Source organism: Oncorhynchus masou, chromosome 31 (genome assembly GCF_036934945.1).
Source record: "Oncorhynchus masou masou isolate Uvic2021 chromosome 31, UVic_Omas_1.1, whole genome shotgun sequence".
Classification (NCBI taxonomy): Eukaryota; Metazoa; Chordata; class Actinopteri; order Salmoniformes; family Salmonidae; genus Oncorhynchus; species Oncorhynchus masou.
Genome location: NC_088242.1, coordinates 56,752,308 through 56,771,131, shown reverse-complemented (window position 1 = coordinate 56,771,131; position 18,824 = coordinate 56,752,308). Strand labels below are relative to the sequence as shown.

Sequence of the window (18,824 nt, the reverse complement as noted above, 5' to 3'; positions counted from 1 at the left end):
ACAGATAGAAGTGCTTCAGCCTGAGCATAACTCAAATGTACTGCAATACCTCCTGTGCATCCATCTCTTTATGACTGAAGACGCTCATTCTGTAGACTTCATGTAAGAGAATAATGTTAAGGCTGTTGGGTAAAGATGTGTAAAAAAACAACCTACGATCAGCTTGGAGCAGGACAAAGTAGCCCAGAGTGAGGGCCATGGTTTGGGAATCCAAGGTACTGAGGGTCTTAGCTGCAGTGGTGCCAGTTATGGGGGCACCATTCAGTTGGGCATAGTAGGTCATTTCGGCTGAGTTCTTAGGCCCCGGGAGTCGACGAATGCCAACCATCTAAACAAGAGCAGCACAATTTGGTGGATTCGGTGCTGTCATATGGCATGAGACATGCAGTACTGTCATATGAGACATTGCAAAAATACAATAGCAATAATTATGTATTTGAAACACTCCAAAAATAACAGCACTCAGGGAACACACTCATGGGATTAATATGAATCAGCGGAATTCATTGTATTTTAGTATAGATCACATGTTTAATGTCCATAATATATCATAATGGTTTCATCACGGGCTGTGATTAAAGCTTGCCATAAAGAAGGGGGAAGGGAGTGTTAAATGGAAGAGATCAACATCCGTTACATGAGCTCTCTCCCCCCTCATAAAACCTGATCATCTGTGACGTTACATAAAAATGTTAATCTGTGACAAAACCTAAAAGGGGACATAGAAATTACGTGAATCTTCATAAAATAGTGAAAGTCTGGGGCAAGTGAACATAAAATGGGACTGAGTGGTTTATCAGTGAGCGAGCATGCAGTCCCCTGTGTGTGTGTGTGTGTGTGTGTGTGTGTGTGTGTGTGTGTGTGTGTGTGTGTGTGTGTGTGTGTGCGTGCGTGCGTGCGTGCGTGCGTGCGTGCGTGCGTGTGTGTGTGTGTGTGCGTGCCCGCCTCACCTGGACGGTGTAGCTCCCGACGGTGGTGGCCCTTCTAAAGCGGCTCCCCTGACGCCCAGACACCAAAAAAAGCTCAGCCAGCCGCTGCTCCATTAAACTAGCAAAGCTCTGATAATTCCCTTCCAGAGAAGAGCTGTCAACATCCTGAATTACTGCAGAACAGTGGAGCACAGAGAGAGAGAGAGAGAGAGAGAGAGAGAGAGGTGGAGACAGAGGTAGGGGGATGTGGGGGGAGAGAGAGGTAAGAGGAAAAGAGAGGGATAGAGAGGTAATGGAGAGGTGGGATAGGGACAGAGGAGGAAAGAGAGGTTTGGTCATTCCTCAATTTAAAACTTGTAAGTCATATTATAGTAGGGCTGACCTGGGCGCACTGCAGTCTCATCACGACAGTGGCAGAAAGGTGTGCCATTTAGAGTCCTCTCACAAAACAGGGCCTCCTTCACACCGAGCATTTATCCGATGTGATCTCACACAAACAGATGTCAGGAAGCTCTAAATAATGCATCAATAGGATTCGGGAGGGAAAGGAGGAGCTCAAAGATGTTGGGAGAAGAAACACCACAGGGGCAAATGTACACAACACACAGTCGACCAAAGCACTAACTAACTAGCAGTTAGTGAAAATCAATGACAGTTTAAATTACCTGTGATCACCCAGTAGTGCTTTGTGGCAGTGGATGTGTTGAGGTTGTGGTACTCTAGTGCTGTGGGGTGAAAGGGAGAGAGAAAGAGAGAGGGAAAACAGAGATGAGAGAGAGGTTACAGAGAGTAGGCTTGGGCAATACACCATTTATACCGTATACAAGGGGCTGCAGGGGTGCGTGCTCGGCCACTGCTTATAACAATAAGTTAAGTATAACTACAAGAAATCTAAGATGTGCCAAATAAATTATATCCAGCTCAGGAGTCCAGCTATGCATTTGGTTGGCTAACTTGAAAGCGACGTGGCTTGATACCGAGATCAAGCCTCTTGGTTACAGCAGAGACATTCAATCCCCTTCTGGATCAAGATACCTGTTGCCGAAATAGTTTTGTGCTTAAAAAAATGCATATATACAGTACCAGTCAAAAGTTTAGACACACCTACTCATTCAAGGTTTTTTCTTCATTTGACTATTTTCTACATTGTAGAATAATAGTGAAGACATCAAAACTATGAAATAACACGATGGAATCATGTAGTAACCAAAAAAATGTTATACAGTATAAAGATTTTAGACTCCGCAAAGTAGCCAACCTTTGCCTTGATGACAGCTTTGCACACTCTTGGCATTCTCTCAACCAGCTTCATGATGAATGCTTTTCCAATAGTCTTGAAGGAGTTCCCATATATTCTGAGCACTTTTGTGCTGCTTTTCCTTCACTCTGCTGTCCAACTCATCCCAAACCATCTCAATTGAGGTCAGGGGATTGTGGAGGCCAGGTCATCTGATGTAGCACTCCATCACTCTCCTTCTTTGTAAAATAGCCCTTACACAGCCTGGAGGTGTGTTGGGTCATTGTCCTGTTAAAAACAAATCACAGTCCCACTAAGCGCAAACCAGATTGGAATAGTATCGCTGCAGAATGCTATGGTAGCCCTGCTGGTTAAGTGTGCCTTGAATTCTAAATAAATCACATCAGTTCACCCACACCGCATCTCACAAAGACATGGCGGTTGGAACCAAACATCTCCAACTTGGACTGCAGACCAAAGGACATATTTCCACCGGTCTAATGTCCATTGCTCCTGTTTCTTGGCCCAAGCAAGTCTCTTCTTCTTATTGGTGTCCTTTAGTAGTGGTTTCTTTGCAGCAATTCAACCATGAAGGCCTGGTTCACACAGTCTCCTCTGAACAGTTGATGTTGAGATGTGTCTGTTACTTGAACTCTGAAGCATTTATTTGGGCTGTAATTTCTGAGGCTGGTGACTTTAATGAACTTATCCTTTGGGTTTTCCATTACTATATTGGATCTGTTCTTGCCATAATATGTACTTGGTCTTTTACCATATAGAGCTATCTTCTGTATACCCCCCCCCCCCCCACACACACACACACACATACCTTGTCACAACACAACTGATTGGCTCAAACACATTAAGAAGGAAAATAATTCCACAAATGAACTTTTAAGAAGGCACACCTGTTAATTGAAATGCATTCCAGGTGACTGCCTCACAAAGCTGGTTGAGAGAATGCCAAGAGTGTCCAAAGCTGCCATCAAGGCAAAGGGTGACCATTTGAAGAATCTCAAATATAAAACATATTTTGATTTGTTTAACACTTTTTTTGGCTACTACATGATTCCATATGTGTTATTTTATAGTGTTGATGTCTTCACTATTACTCTGCAATGTAGAAAATAGTCAAAATAAAGAAAAACCCTTGAATGAGTAGGTGTTCTAAAACTTTTGACCGGTAGTGTATAACAAGGCAATTAGAAATGCCGGAGAGGCAAATATTTCTTACTTGATCACTACTAATCAGAATTTTTGAGTGCTCTTCTCAATCAGTTGATGGCCTGATGAATCCAAAATTATGTGAACTTTCTTGCACATCTAAATGTGATGAGTTTGTGGCATATTACAGAGATAAGATAACCAACATTAGGCTGGGTATCAGCCTGATGACAGGCTACCAAGCAAAGGCACAATGGATGCATTTTACCTGGTTGACACAGACATGCGCAGGAAAGTGATATCACAACTTCAGCCATCTACCTGCATTCTCAATCCTATCCCCAGCACCTTCGTCAAAAATGTTTTTAATTGCATATCTGAAGAAGTGTAAGCTATTGTTAATCACTCCTTGGAGAAATTGGTGTTCAAACAGCAAAATTATTTTTAAGTGCCAACTGTAATTTAAAAAAATACAATCTGGTTTTCGTGCCAACCACAGCACATAGACAGCCTTAGTTCAAGTGATAAATTATCTTAGAGCCAACACAGGCCAAACAGCTCTCTGTCCATGTACTTGTAGATTTAACCTCTACAGGATTGGTGGGTCCCTCTCGGGACGGTTGAGCTAACGTAGGCTAATGCGATTAGCATAAGGTTGTAAGAAACAAGGAAATTTCCCAGGACATAGACTTATCTCATATTGGCAGAAAGCTTAAATTCTTGTTAATCTAACTGCACTGTCCAATTTACAGTAACTATTACAGTGAAAGAATGCCATGCTATTGTTTGAGGAGAGTGCACAGTTATGATTTTGAAAAGTTAAAAATAAACCAATTAGGCACATTTGGGCAGTCTTGACACAAAATTTGAACAGAAATGCAATGGTTCATTGGATCAGTCCAAACCTTTGTACATACACTGCTGCCATCTAGGGTCAAAATCTAAATTGCGCATGAGCTGGAATAATACATAATGGTCTTTCTCTTGCATTTCAAAGAATATGGTACAAAAACAATACAAAAAAACGGGTTATCTTTTACCAGATATAATGTGCTATATTCTCCTACATTCATTTCCTTCAATGATATGATATCAAGAATATGCATATTGTTGCTTCAGGTCCTGAGCTACAGACAGTTAGATTTGGGTATGTCATTTTAGGTGATTTTTTTTAAAGGGTCCGATCCTTGGGCTGCATTTGACACTATTGACCATGAAGTCCTTCTGGACAGACTGGAGAGGTGGGTTGGCCTCTAAATTAGTTTACATAACTCAGAGAAAATACATATCAAATGTTGAGTTCCATGAGGTTCGATTTTTGGGTCTGATACTGTTCAGTTTATATACTGTATGTTACCCCTCGGCCGTGTTATCAGAAAGTGCAGCATTGATTTTCACAGCTACGCAGACGACACACACTTTACATTTCTGTGTCACCAGACGACTTTAGCTCCACAGATAAATTATTATACTGTATTAGTGATTAAAATACTTGGATGGCTCACAACTTCCTCCAGCTAAATCAAGACAAGACCGAGGTACTCTTTGTTGAAGCCAAAGCACAGAGAGAGAATCTAGCCGTACATTTGAATTCACGGGCAGTAAAGATAAAACACCAGGAAAAAAAAACCTAGGTGTTACTTTAGATTCTGAACAATTTTATTTAGGAATGTGACTAAAATAGCTTAGTATCACCTGAGGAACATTTTCTCTCTCAGGCTGATACAGACAGACTCATCCATGCTTTTATTATAAGCAGGCTTGACTACTGTCATGCTCTCCTGTCTGGTCTACCCAAGAAAGCCATTGGTGAGCTGTAAAACATACAGAATGCTGCAGCATGGGGACTGACCAAGACCAGGTGGCCAGCCCACATTAAACCGGTTTCAAGGTCTCTGCACTGGCTGCCTGTGAGTTTTAGAATTCATTTTAAGATTATTCTATTGGTTTTTAAATCAATCCACGACTGTGCACACCAATACATGTCAGACATGCTTTTAAGTTATGTACCCAGTCGGTCCCTCAGGTCCTCTGGCACTGGCCGTTTAACTATCTTAAAACCCAGGACCAAGAGGCATGGAGAGGCAGCCTTTATTTATTACGACCCCTGTCTCTGGAATTGCCTGCCAAAGAACCTGAGGGGGGCTGAAACTGTGGACATATTTAAAAGAGATCTTAACACATCTTTGTCCTTCGGGTGCTTTTTAGTTGTTCAGTTTGTGTTATTCGTTGTGTTTTTTCATATTATGCTTGTTGTATAGTGGATATTTGAGCTTTTATTTTCATTGTTTTTATTAGTGTTTTCCTGTAAAGCACATTGGGTTGCATTCCATGTCTGAAATGTGCTGTATAAATAAAGCGTGATTTGATTTGAAGGGTTCAAATACACTGAGTGTACAAAACATTAGGAACACCTTCCTACTATTGTGTTGCAGCCCCTTTAGCCCTCAGAACATCTTCGATTTTGTCGGGACTCTACAAGGTGTTTGAAGGCGTTCCACAGGGATGCTGGCCCATGTTGACTCCAATGCTTCCCACAGTCAAGTCAAGTTGGCTGGATGTCCTTTGGGTGGTGGACCATTCTTGATACACACAGGAAACTGTTGAATGTGAAAAAGCCAGCAGCGTTACACTTCTTGACACACTCAAACTGGTGCTCCTGGCACCTACTACCAGACCCCGTTCAAAGGCACTTACATATTTTGTCTCGCCCACTCACCCTCTGAATGGCGCACATACACAATCCATGTCACAATTGTCTCAAGTTTAAAAATCCTTCTTTAACCTGTCTCCTCCCCATCATCTACACTGGTTTAAGTGGATTTAATAAGTTACATCAATAAGGGATCATAGCTTTCACCTGGATTCACCTGGTCAGTCTATGTCATGGAAAGGGCAGGTGTGCCTAATGTTTTGTACACTCAGTGTAAACATAGAATATTATTTGATCTTCCCTTCGTGCTCAAATCATCAATTCTCTGAAGAAACACCCAGAAGGTGATGCAAATTGCAGGTTAGCATGAAGTGAGCTAATCAGCCTCCTCTCCACTGCACAATATTGGACCATAACGTCAATTAGTTCAACATCTAATTATCAGTACTCTGCTGGTATAATGAAATAAAGACACCATTCCATATTTTCATGTTCAGACCACACACTTACAAACACGCAAACGTAAGCTTTCGCTGAGGACAACACTCAGTGGAAATAGGACATATTTCTGTAAAAAAATGAAGAAAACAAGACGAAAACGCCACTGGAAACGACTATCACCCAAACCCTTCCCGTGATGCCCTGGGGCCACTTACGCTCAGCGATGATGAGCGGGGGGAAGAAGAGGAAGTAGCCCACCAGCTCTGCGGTCAGCTGATTCAGGAGAGCGCTGGAGACGGTTCCGTTCAGCACCGCGTTCTCATTCTTCACCACATAGACCAGAGACACGGCAGGAGAGCCAATCACCTGGGCGGTGCTCTGGATCTGAACAAACACAGACAAGGATGCTGTACAATATCAGACATGTCGAAAGTAAATACAACACACTAAACAGGTATGCTAATTGCATGCGATTGAATATGGCCCAAAGTCATTAACACACCTCTACAGAAAGCCCGCTGTAAGATTCCAGCACTTTGTCCTGAGCTTCCTCAAATGCATTCTCCAGCCGTTGTTCCATCATTTGAACAAAACTGCAGGAGTTGACATTGTCTTCTGGGCCTACAAACCTGAGAACTAAAAACAAAAAGGCAGAGCAACAATCAATATACCAGTAGAGTACATTCAGTTACAGTACGTAAGAGCGCAGTACAACATTTTCTACAAGCATGGTCACATCATTCAGCAGCGTTACATGTGTTGTTGTGGAGTGTTGTCCCTATTGGGCCTTACCTGTTTTGAGCTGCAGATGGACACTGAGGCTGGAGGCCCAGGGGGCTACAGGGAGCAGAACAGCCTTCACCAGAGGACTGTGCTGCCGGATGTCTGCCAGCACTTTGTCAAAGCCATAGGTATTCATTGTCTCCACCACCACAGATGCTATGTAGACCGTTTTCTCACTGGCTACATAGTACCCAAGAGTGACATTATGAGGGCTGCAGACGTCCCGTTCAACCTGAGAAGAGAAAACGTGTTGTTTATGTCTTGATCGCTATCGCTAACACCCAACACAATTGCAGTGGGTCAAGACTAGTGTTTCTGGTCCTATGTACTACCACTCACTCCTCTCCAGTCTCCACCAGTATGTGTTAGCTAGCTATCTCCGGACACATAACTATGCAGCTTGTGTTTGTGTCGTTTCCTGCCGATCACTTCCGGGCTCAGTAATAATACATGGGTTCTGATGGGGGAGAGAAGAGGACTGGGATAGAGTAGCAATCACTGAATTACACCTCGGGCAGACAGACAGAAAAACAGACAGCACAGGTAGGAAATCAATGGACTTAAACTGAGTCAGCCATCACAGACAGACAGACAGAGAGAGAGAGAGAGAGAGAGAGAGGAGAGAGAGAGAGAGAGAGAGAGAGAACTGAATAACGGACGTGTCTGAAGAGGAAACGCCTGCAATAATAGGTTTTAGTCATTCAGCTAGTAGGGTCAATAAAGAGCTATTCTCTTCACATACTGTTAACAGCCTCTATAAAGCTAAGCCTATTCACCATTCAAGATGCCATTTATCATCATACTGAAATCCTTTCACCATTAGTCACTTCAATCTCCTCCGCTATCAAAGTGAGAGATTGTACCCCATGAATAGTATGGCTAAGAGGGGAGCCAGAATAAGTAAATACACTCACTCTAGTTCCTAGAGCTGGACATCCAGAGTAACTAATATGAAATCCTTGTCCCACAACGTGAACATGGACTATCAACATTTAAACAGGACTACGGCACTGTATTCTGTATTTGATGTGGTAGGTGTTCTTCTCCAGTTACACTACAGCAGTAACAACATCCTAACACAGAGAGTAGAGAGCAGAATAATACGGACCTGGACATAAACATTGGTGTCGTTGAAGGCCCTCTGTAGAGCATGGGTGAGTCCTTTAGACAGATTCTGCCTCGTCATGATATCAAGCCTGTTCCTCCACAGCTGCATGGACAAAACTTTGGAGGAAAACAAACAGTTATATATATATATATATTTTTTTTTTAATGAAGGTCTTCATTAGGGATGTAATCATACGGTGGCATCTCAAAACTTGTTTTATTTATTTGGCGAAACAGAGTACACTAATGAACGGTTTTCAAACTGAGCTGCTGTTGATTGAGTGCCCATACTGTACCTGTTTTGACCCAGGTCTTCTCAGTGATGTTACATGGTAGATTCTCCCCTTCAGGACTGGTGGGGGTAGGTTCAGTTGTGGTCGGTCCAGGGGTTGTTCCTTTGGTGGTGGTGGGGATGGTCAAAGTGGTAGTCGGTGCAATTGTGGTTGTAGTGGGAGCGGTTGTGGTTGTGGTCGTGGTTTGGTCAGTTGTGGTTGCCATCACTGTGGTCTCTTGGAGGGTGGTCACTTCCTGTGTGGTCGTAGTGGTCCAGGTTGTGGTTGTAACCGCCTCTGTGGTCGAAGCTGTGGTGGTCTGGGGTGTCACAGTTGTGGTGGTCACGGTCAGGGGCGTGACGGTCGTGGTGGTCACAGTCGTGAGCTGTAGACTGTCATTGGTCACAGTGTCTGGTGTTGGGTTGGTGTGTGCTGCTGTGGTGGATGGTGTAGTGGTATTGGTGTCAGCCCTTGCAGGTGTAGTGGTGTTCCATGTGTGAGTGGAGAAAGGACTAGTCACATTGTCTGGGAGGGTGGCGTCGCTCTCTCCCATTGTGGCCAGAGAGGACACTGGGACTGTAGGTAAATCTGGGTTCGCAGGCAAACTGCTGTCTCCCTTCTCTGCAATGAAAGAAGGAGCAGCTTTTAAAGGATTTCAAAAATCGGTTCATATCAGGTCATTCATATCAGGTGAAAAATGTCCCATTTGGATGATGTCCCATTATGTGAGGATGAGGTGAAACCTGGAGAGGCAGCATGATGGAGGGGACGGAGCAGGGTAATGTGGGACTGAGCTGGACCAAAAGAAAATGGGATTTTGAGGGAATGAAGGTGCAGAGCATAATGATGATGACGATGATAATGATGACGATGATGATGATGAGGATGATGATGATGACGACAACGCTGATGATGATGACGACAACAATGATGACAAGAAACCAACGTCTCTCTAGTGTGTAGAGACACAACAGTCATGAGGTGGGTATGTGCGTACATAACATTCCGATTGTTTTTTTCCCTTCTACAACAAGATGGGTTTGATTATTGTTTGATGACATGTCCTACCTGGGCTGGTGTTTGAGGTGCTGTTGGTTACAGGTGCTAAAGACAAAGGGTCTGTTGTTCCTGCTGTTTGATTGTCACTGTTGATGGCTGAGGAGGAGGCTAAGGAGGAGGCATTAGCTAGCACTGATGGTTGCACAGGCTGCTCTCTGGTGCTTTCTGCTGTCACCCCTGATGGGTCTGTTGGGTCCGTGGGTATGGCTGGAGGGGCCCGGGGCCCGTCCTCCACTGGCGTTGCCCTGGCAGAGAGGTTAGAGGGCACGGCTGGGTCCTGAGGCAGAGCCGCATGCCTTGATGACTCGTTGTAGTGCCCTTCATCTGGAAAACGAGGAGAGAGATGGGACTTAAACAGCAACTGAAAGCATGTAGATGCAGCATGGAAATGTAGAAAGAACACATTCCATATGGTTACCTCTCTCTCTCTCTCTCTCACACACACACACACACACACACAGCACTCCATCATGTATCAACTAAAGTGACAGGATACAAATGAGACAATAATTTAACAGTTTTTGAACACAAGAAAGCACAGCATATGTGTTTATTCTTCCATGTGGTTGGTGGCACTGAGTTGGCAGTGCATGTAGTCAGGCACGGATAGAGGTTAACCTGTGCCTGAGTACCTGCCCCTTTGCCCTCTCACTCTCCAAGTGCTCTTTTGGGTATTGGTATCATTATTATTTTTTTGTATACCATTTTTGTCGTTTGACCCAAATATCATTGTGATGTCGTGAAGTTCACCACCCCACCCCTAACCAGTCTGCCCTGCAGGGTACAGAGATTGTGTGCGCCCAGTATCCAAACATGCATGGCTTGAGAATTGACCGGTCGAGTGTGTGTAGCAAGCTATTTAGTTTAAATATCAACATTAGGCTACTACCAGAGCAGCATAACACTTGATTTAGGCTACATCATCATCAATATTCAGTCTGGTTGGCCTACACACAGCAGCACTTCATCATTTGTTTCCTTATAGAATCATAGCTATGGGAAAGGTGCTGGAGGTGCTGCAACCCCCTGACGAATTTAAATACATTTGCCAAAGTTATAGAATTAACTGCCGTATGTTGAAATATAAATGAAATCCTTCAGAACAGCCTACTACACCATGAGTAGACTTATAACATAGCCACAGAGGCAGGGTAGCCTAGTGGTTAGAGCGTTGGACTAGTAACCGAAAGGTTGCAAGTTCGAATCCCCGAGCTGACAAGGTACAAATGTGTTGTTCTGCTCCTGAACAGGCAGTTAACCCACTGTTCCTAGGCTGTCACTGACCTGCCTAGTAAAATTTAAACAAAAAAAAACAGAGGAGCCATAGCTTCTTTAAAAAAAATGGCCTACCTGTGGATTGTGTGTAGCCCAATAAGAAGGCATAAGCCTAGGCCTGCAGTCGGGAACACGCGACAAATCTATCAGTGAACAGCATGCAGACAAAGCAGGCCTTTCACTAAATTTCTAATACAATCCAGGGAAAAGAGTTTGGAAAGCAAATGGCTCCTACTGAAAAGTGAAGACTATAATCTGTCTGCTGTAGGCTACCAAAATATTCTCTTTAACATACAAATAGGCCCATTGAGCAAACATTGTTTTACAAAGCAAAACAAGAGAGATAGGCTTTTAGCACAAGTGCATCAGACATCGGACTCCTCATATTGTACAATGTGTGTCTCCAGACACCTAGGCGTAGGCTAATCTATTGATGGATTCAAGATGAGGTCCTTTTGATTGATCGCAAATTCTCAGCTTGTTAGTGTCAAAGTAGCCTGTCGTGATCATTTGTGAGGTATGGAAAAAAGATTCTGTGAGGTATTGAAAAAAGATTCTGTGAGGTGTTAAGAAAAGATTCTGTGAGGTATTAAAAAATATTCTGTGAGGTATTAAAAAATATTCTGTGAGGTATTAAAAAAAATTCTGTGAGGTATTAAAAAAAGAGGCTCACAGGTAGTTTAACCACCATACATGCAAATTCCACACAAGCCACGAGCCAGCCAGCCAGCCAGCCAGCCATAAATCATGAGTTAGAAGGTTATGAATATTAGGATATATCATAAAATTATTATTTAAGAGCACTGAAGCTAAATAGCAATCAGTAAAACTAATATTTAACGGGCTAACGAGCAGATTTACATCAATCATCAACCATTTTGAACACCTGCCCCCTGAAAGGTCTGTGCACGGCCCTGCATGCAGTGACGTGGGTTGGTGTAGATAAAATGGCCAAATTCTTGTCCCAGTCCGCCCCTGGCTTCACTGACATACAAGCGGTTGCCAATAGACCATTCCCTTAATGTCAAACAGAAGTTAACCAGAACGTGGTTACCATGTTCTTAGAATATGGAAACGTTGCAAAAGCATACCTGCATCTAGTGATTTATGGGTTAGGAGACTATTCCATCAACGTCCCACCAAACATGCACAGTACATGGTTGCCATGTTCTCAGAATATAAGATACTAATGTTCCAGGCGTGTTTCATGGGAAGGTTGCTGGAACATACCTGTCCAGTTTTCTGAGGGTTAGCCACCTAGAGTCGATTGACGCACCCCCGTGCATCACACGGTGATGCAATTTTGAATATCGAATAGCCCCCTGTATGTTTATGCAAGAGAATTAGCATTTCTTGCAGTGGCTGCAGCTCAATCACCTCTGTCCGCCAATATAACGTTTGTGCCTATTCCATAACATGGGGCTTGTAAAAGAGTTGTTTTTCTACACGTGAGAGGATCCGGACAAGAGAATGGTCACAAAATCGTCTGTATAACAATCATCTCGCTCTACAACATCCACAAGCTTTACTGCAATCGTCTGAACTCTCTGCCATGGACGTTCTCATTTCGAAGAAGTCTGCTCACAAAACCGACTATCCAGACCGAACCGTTTGAGCTATAAGACACCAATATCAAAAGGGGAGTCTCTCACAAACACGACGGTGTTGGTTGTTTTGCTCTATGAAGCACACAAGCTTCACAGGAGTGAAGGCACAACGTCCATAGGGGGTAAAAGGTGCCATGAATAAAGTGACCAAACTTGTGTCTAAATTGTATCTATTGTATCTCAGATATAGGACAGACATTTCAAAACCTTATTTATGATACATTATTGGACTGTCTGTTTTGCCATGTACAAATGTGTTACTCAATGCATTTCTATGGGCTATAATGGTAAAGGACAAAATCAATATTTCATCAAATATTGTTTTTTATATGCAGTACCAGTCAAAGGTTTGGACACACCTACTCATTCCAGGGTTTTTCTTTATGTTTTACTGTTTTCTACATTGTAGAATAATAGTGAAGACATCAAAACTATAAAATAACACATATGGAATCATGTGGTGACAAAAAAAATGTTAAACAAATCAAAATATTTTTTATATTCTTCAAAGGAGCCACCCTTGCCTTGATGACAGCTTTGCACACTCTTTGCATTCTCTCAACCAACTTCACAAGGTAGTCAACTGGAATGCATATCAAATTAACAGTTGTGCCTTGTTAAAAGTTAATTTGTGGAATTGATTTCCTTCATAATGCGTTTGAGTCCGTCAGTTGTGTTGTGAAAAGGCAGGGGTGGTATACAGAAGACAGTCACTAGTAAAGGACACCAATAAGAAGAAGAGACTTGCTTGGGCCAAGAAACACGAGCAATGGACATTAGACCGGTGGAAATCTGTCCAAATGTGAGATTTTTGGCTCCAACTGCCATGTCTTTGTGAGACGCAGAGTAGGTGAACGGATAACCTCCTCATGTGTGGTTCCCACTGTGAAGCATGGAGGAAGAGGTGTGATGGTGTGGGGATGCTTTGCTGGTGACACTGATTTGTTTAGAATTTGCTTAGTGGGATGAGTTGGACCGCAGAGTGAAGGAAAAGCAGCCAACAAGTGCTCAGCATATGTGGGAACTCCTTCAAGACTGTTGGAAAAGCATTCTTGGTGAAGCTGGTTGAGAAAATGCCAAGAGTGTGCAAAGCTGTCATCAAGGCAAAGGGTGGCTCCTTTGAAGAATTTAAAAGATCAAATATATTTTGATTTGTTGAACACTTTTTTTGGTTACTACATGATTCCAAATGTGTTATTTCATAGTTTTGATGTCTTTACTATTAAAATAAAGAAAAACCCTTGAATGAGTAGATGTGTCCAATCTTTTGACTGGTACTGTATATACTGTATATATTTTTGTTTTATGTACAAGGGTCCTAACATTCAAAATCAAATAGCTAAATGGTCCATTGTATGACCCTCTTAAAACAATTCCATATGTTAGCTAGGTTTTGCTTCTGGACAGGCCGAACAAGCACATGACCTAGAGAGATCCCTTATTGGGACTGTGGTTAAGGTGTTTGTCATTGATGCTGGTGGCCTGGGTTCGAGACCTGCTAGTGGAGTCACACTACTCTCACATTCTTAGCAACATACGTTAGTGTCATTACTTGGCAACATTTACAACACCCTCATCTGGTCTAATTAAAATCAGTTCCTCATTGAAAGATGAGAATCTGTAGAATTCTACTTTCAGCGCAAATAATATCCACTACCTCTCATAAATTATGAGTATTTATCCATTCTGAATAGCTGAGCATCTCTGCATTGTCTTCTTGAATAGCACTTTGAAGTAAATCTCAGCTCTCCTAAAAGTACACTCAAGAAAAACTGTTTTATTGATTATAGTGATTCAGGAGTAACATTAAGACTGGGTAAAATGCCCCAACATTTAGACCACTACACAGAAATGTTCCTGCAATGTTCCCATGAAACGTGTCTACAACATTAATATCTTATACTCTACGAACATGGTAACCATTTACTGTGTATGTTTGGTGGGACGCTGATAGAATATTATCCTAACCCTCAGAAAACTGGACACAGGAATGTTCTTGCAGCATCCAATGAAATGTGTCTAGAATATTAATATAGGATATTCTGAGAACATGGCAACCACATTCTGGGTAAGTTCTGTTTGAAATTTAGGGAACGTTCTCCTAATTCTAGTTCCAAAACATGCAAAATAGGTTCTCAGGAGAGTTTTGCTTACATACATAGAATGTTCACCTAACTAACTGAGAACTGGACACTGAAACATCTAGGCACTATTACAGCTAACATTACTAAAACATTCTCTCTCGCCCTAGAATTGTTAGCTGGGAAGGCAGGAACACATTCTCCATTTGACTCATCAATCCCAGAGGCCTGATGATGACATCCTGACTGTCCCCCTATGTTTCTCATCAACATCGTCTCTCTCTATAACCACATCTTGAAAGCATGAAATATTGTTCTCCAAAACACAGCCTGGCAGTGCCCCCTGTCAACAACATGAGTGGTACGGGGAGAGGCCAACGTCAAACCATGGAGCAGAACATTTGAGGATACAAACACTTCTTAGTCATCCAGGAGCAGTATTATGAAACCGTGACAGAGGGAAAATAATCTTAATAAGTAGGTCACTTATGTTTTGTTCAGGATGAGCATAGGGAATTAATTTAGATGCTCTCAAGTACATATCTGGGGCACACATAAGCAGCTGCTGTGATTTAAAAACATATAATCTCAACCTACGAGGGAAAGCTAGTGCGTTGAATCAGTGCTGATACGGTGGTGGTGTTTTCAAAGACATCTTTCCTCAGTACAAGTGAACGATGAGGAATGGGCAGCTAGCAGGGTTTATTGCCTTCTATAAGGGAGACGATTAAATACTGGCAGACCTCCAGAGCGCATTTGTACTTCCGTACCGAGCACATGCTTCCCCCACACTCTAAATCTATTCATCGGAGGATTGTTTAATTAAAAGGAAGGATTTCCGAACCAGGCTGGCTTTGTACAGTACAACCAGGCCTGTGCTTACATCCCCAGGATGCAAGCCCACTGTCTTCCATTAACACTACCTACTGGACTGTTCATCTCAAACAATGAGTCTAGCAGGAACTAGCATTGCTTAATCCTACAAAAAAACTCAAATGAACCAATCATTTAAAGCCCTACATGAATATATATACATATATATATATATACATATATATATATATATATATATATATGACAACGAGTTTGTACGTTCTTTATAGCAAACATGATCAGGAGATATTTATCCTAAAATACCCTATAGGCTCAGCAGTGAGTGTGACAGTATTTAGTGTCTTCCAGACAGGACACACTGAAGACCTCTCCTGTATATATCCTATCCCCCCACAGAAAGCCACCTGCTCTAACAGGGGGCAACATAAGGGCCCTCCCTCAGCAGCACTGAGAGATCACTGAGAGACTGAGCCATGGCAGTAGACAGCAAAGCTCCTCCATTGGGCTCCTATGACAACACATGGCAACTCCAGCCGTCCTGGGACTCATGAAGAACCTCTGCCCATTCAAAACAGTGAGCCATTGGGGCAGGAAAGAGGGACGCATGGCGAAACACAGTGCACCACCATCCAAGGCGCAGGTGGTGAGGAGGGGGCCTTTGGGAAGTGTCCAACTGAACTGAAACCCATTGCAACAGTGTGGTGTGCTTTCCATGGAGTGACACCTTTCCAACAGGATGTACAGATACACACTTCCTGAAACTATTCATAGTGTCCATCTGTCTCTCTGGGTTGAATATTGGATCTGGAGAGTAAGTCACACTTCTACAGTACTTTTCAAGAAGACTACAGGACCCAAATGCAACAATTAACCTTGAAAATGATGATTCGAGCAATTTATTCCACAAGCAAAACACAGGAAACGTGAATATGAAAAAAAAAAAAAAAATAGGTATCACATTGTATTGTACTTTGCAAAATTGCACACATCTAAAACTCAAAAGTGTGCAAAGCTGTCATCAAGGCAAAGGGTGGCTATTTTAAGTATCTCAAATATACTGGCTATTTTAAGCTATCTCAAGTATAAAATATATTTTGATTTGTTTAACACTTTTTTCGCTACTACATGATTCTGTATGTGTAATTTCATAGATTTTATGTCTTCACTATTATTCTACAATGTAGAAATTTGTACAAATAAAGAAAAACCCTTGAATGGCTAGGTGTTCTAAAACTTTTGACCGGTAGTGTATGTGAATGTCTGCAGAAATTGGTCATAAAATTTGATATTCATCTAAGTCACAACAATAGACAAACACAGTGTGCTTAAACTAATAACACACAAATTATTGTATTTTCTTGTCTATATTGAATAAAAATTTAAACATTCATAGTGTAGGTTGGAAAAAGTATGTGAACCCATAGACTAACAACTTCTCCTAAAAGCTAATTGGAGTCAGGAGTCAGCTAACCTGGAGTCCAATCACTGAGACGAGATTGAAGATGTTGGTTAGAGCTGCCTTGCCCAATAAAAACACCCACAAAATTAGAGTTTGCTATTCACAAGAAGCATTGCCTGATGTGAACCATGCCTCTAACAAAAGAGATCTCAGGACACCTAAGATTAAGAATTGTGACTTACATAAAGCAGGAAAGGGTTACAAAACTATCTCTAAAAGCCTTGATGTTCATTAGTCCATGGTAAGACAAATTGTCTATAAATGGAGAAAGTTCAGCACCGTTGCTACTCTCCCTAGGAGTGACTGTCCTGCAAAGATGACTGCAAGAGCACGGCGCAGAATACTCAATGAGGTTAAGAAGAACTTAGTGTCAGCTAAAGACTTGGAAATCTCTGGAACATGCTAACATCTCTGTTGACGAGTCTACGATACATAAAACACTAAACAAGACTGGTGTTCATGGGAGGACACCACAGAAGAAGCCATTGCTGTCCAAGAAAACATTACTGCACATCTGAAGTTTGCAAAAGTGCACCTGGATGTTCAACAGAGCTACTGGCAAAATATTCTGTGGACAGATGAAACTACCGTTGAGTTGTTTGGAAGGAACAAACAACACTGTGTGTGGAGAAAAAACGGCACAGCACACCAACATCAAAACCTCATCCCAACTGTAAAGTCTGGTGGAGGGAGCATCATGGTTTGTGCCTGCTTTGCTGCTATTCGTTTAAGCAGACTGTTTGTCTATTGTTGTGACCTAGATGAAGATCAGATCAAATGTGAGGACCAATTTATGCAGAAATCCAGATATTTCCATAGGGTTCACAAACTTTTACTTGCCACTGTATGTCATCTCCCTGGTAGACAAGGCAGATAAGAAAAGGGAATCATCAAGTATGGACAGAGTGCGTTCAGCATGCAGTGACAGCAGGGCTTGCAGATTTGAGCTCTAAAAGCTATATGAAAGTTCAGCTGATATTTCACTGTTTTGTTTGTCAAACTCAACAGAATATGGCTCCTATTTACCCTGTGGCACTGGACAGACACCTGCTAAGCACGGTCACACTGCAGCTCAGCATGCATCTTCAGTCACAGCAACAACATTGCCTTTTAAAGATGTGGAGGTGGTCGAGAGGTCCAGCCGCAATAAAGAGATGCTCTGCTTTTTTGACACCACACTCAAAAAGCAAGTCCTGCAGGCTCTAGTTTTGTCTAATCTTGATTATTGTCCAGTCGTGTGGTCCAGTGCTGCAAGGAAAGACCTAGTTAAACTGTGGGGCACGTTTTGCTCTTAATTGTAATCAGAGGGCTGATATAAATATATGCATGCCAGTCTCTCTCGGCTAAGTGTTGAGGAGAGACTGACTGCATCACTTCTTCTTTTATTAAGACATTTTAAGGTGTTGAAAATCCCAAATGGTTTGCATAGTCTACTTACACACAGCTCTGACACACACACTTATCCCACCAGACATGCCACCAGGGGTATTTTCACAGTCCCCAAATCCAGAACAAATTCAAGAAAGCGTACAGTATTATATAGAGCCCTTATTGCATGGAACTTCCTTCCATCTCATATTGATCAAATAAACAGTAAACCTGGTTTCAAAAAACAGATAAAGCACAACGCCTCTCCCCTATTTGACCTAGATAGTTTGTGTGTATGCATTGATATGTAGGCTTCGTGTACCTTTTTTAAAATGTATGTAGTTCTGTCCTTGAGCTGTTCTTGTCTATTTATGTTCTGTATTATGTCGTTCTGTATTATGTTTCATGTTTTGTGTGGACCCCAGGAAGAGTAGCTGCTGCTTTTGCAACAGCTAATGGGGATCCTAATAAAATACCAAATACCAAATACCAAAAGGCTGTTGTTCCATCTGATTCAATGGAATTCTATTCACAGTAATTCAATAGTACTGTTAC

General features: G+C 42.2%; 1 protein-coding gene across 6 annotated transcripts in view; it reads right to left on the bottom strand.

Moving 5' to 3' along the window:
* Window positions 1-18,824, bottom strand: part of LOC135524157 (UPF0606 protein KIAA1549L-like) — a 36,661-nt gene that overhangs the window by 9,998 nt on the left and 7,839 nt on the right. For all 6 annotated transcript variants that reach the window (XM_064951411.1, XM_064951410.1, XM_064951414.1 and 3 more), the window contains exons 2-10: window positions 9,655-9,969; window positions 8,611-9,207; window positions 8,316-8,431; window positions 7,217-7,439; window positions 6,927-7,060; window positions 6,640-6,808; window positions 1,595-1,654; window positions 951-1,102; window positions 157-328 (exon numbers count right to left, since the gene is read on the bottom strand). In XM_064951411.1, the coding sequence (XP_064807483.1) occupies window positions 157-328; window positions 951-1,102; window positions 1,595-1,654; window positions 6,640-6,808; window positions 6,927-7,060; window positions 7,217-7,439; window positions 8,316-8,431; window positions 8,611-9,207; window positions 9,655-9,969 (1,938 nt within the window). The remainder of the gene's footprint in view (window positions 1-156; window positions 329-950; window positions 1,103-1,594; window positions 1,655-6,639; window positions 6,809-6,926; window positions 7,061-7,216; window positions 7,440-8,315; window positions 8,432-8,610; window positions 9,208-9,654; window positions 9,970-18,824) is intronic.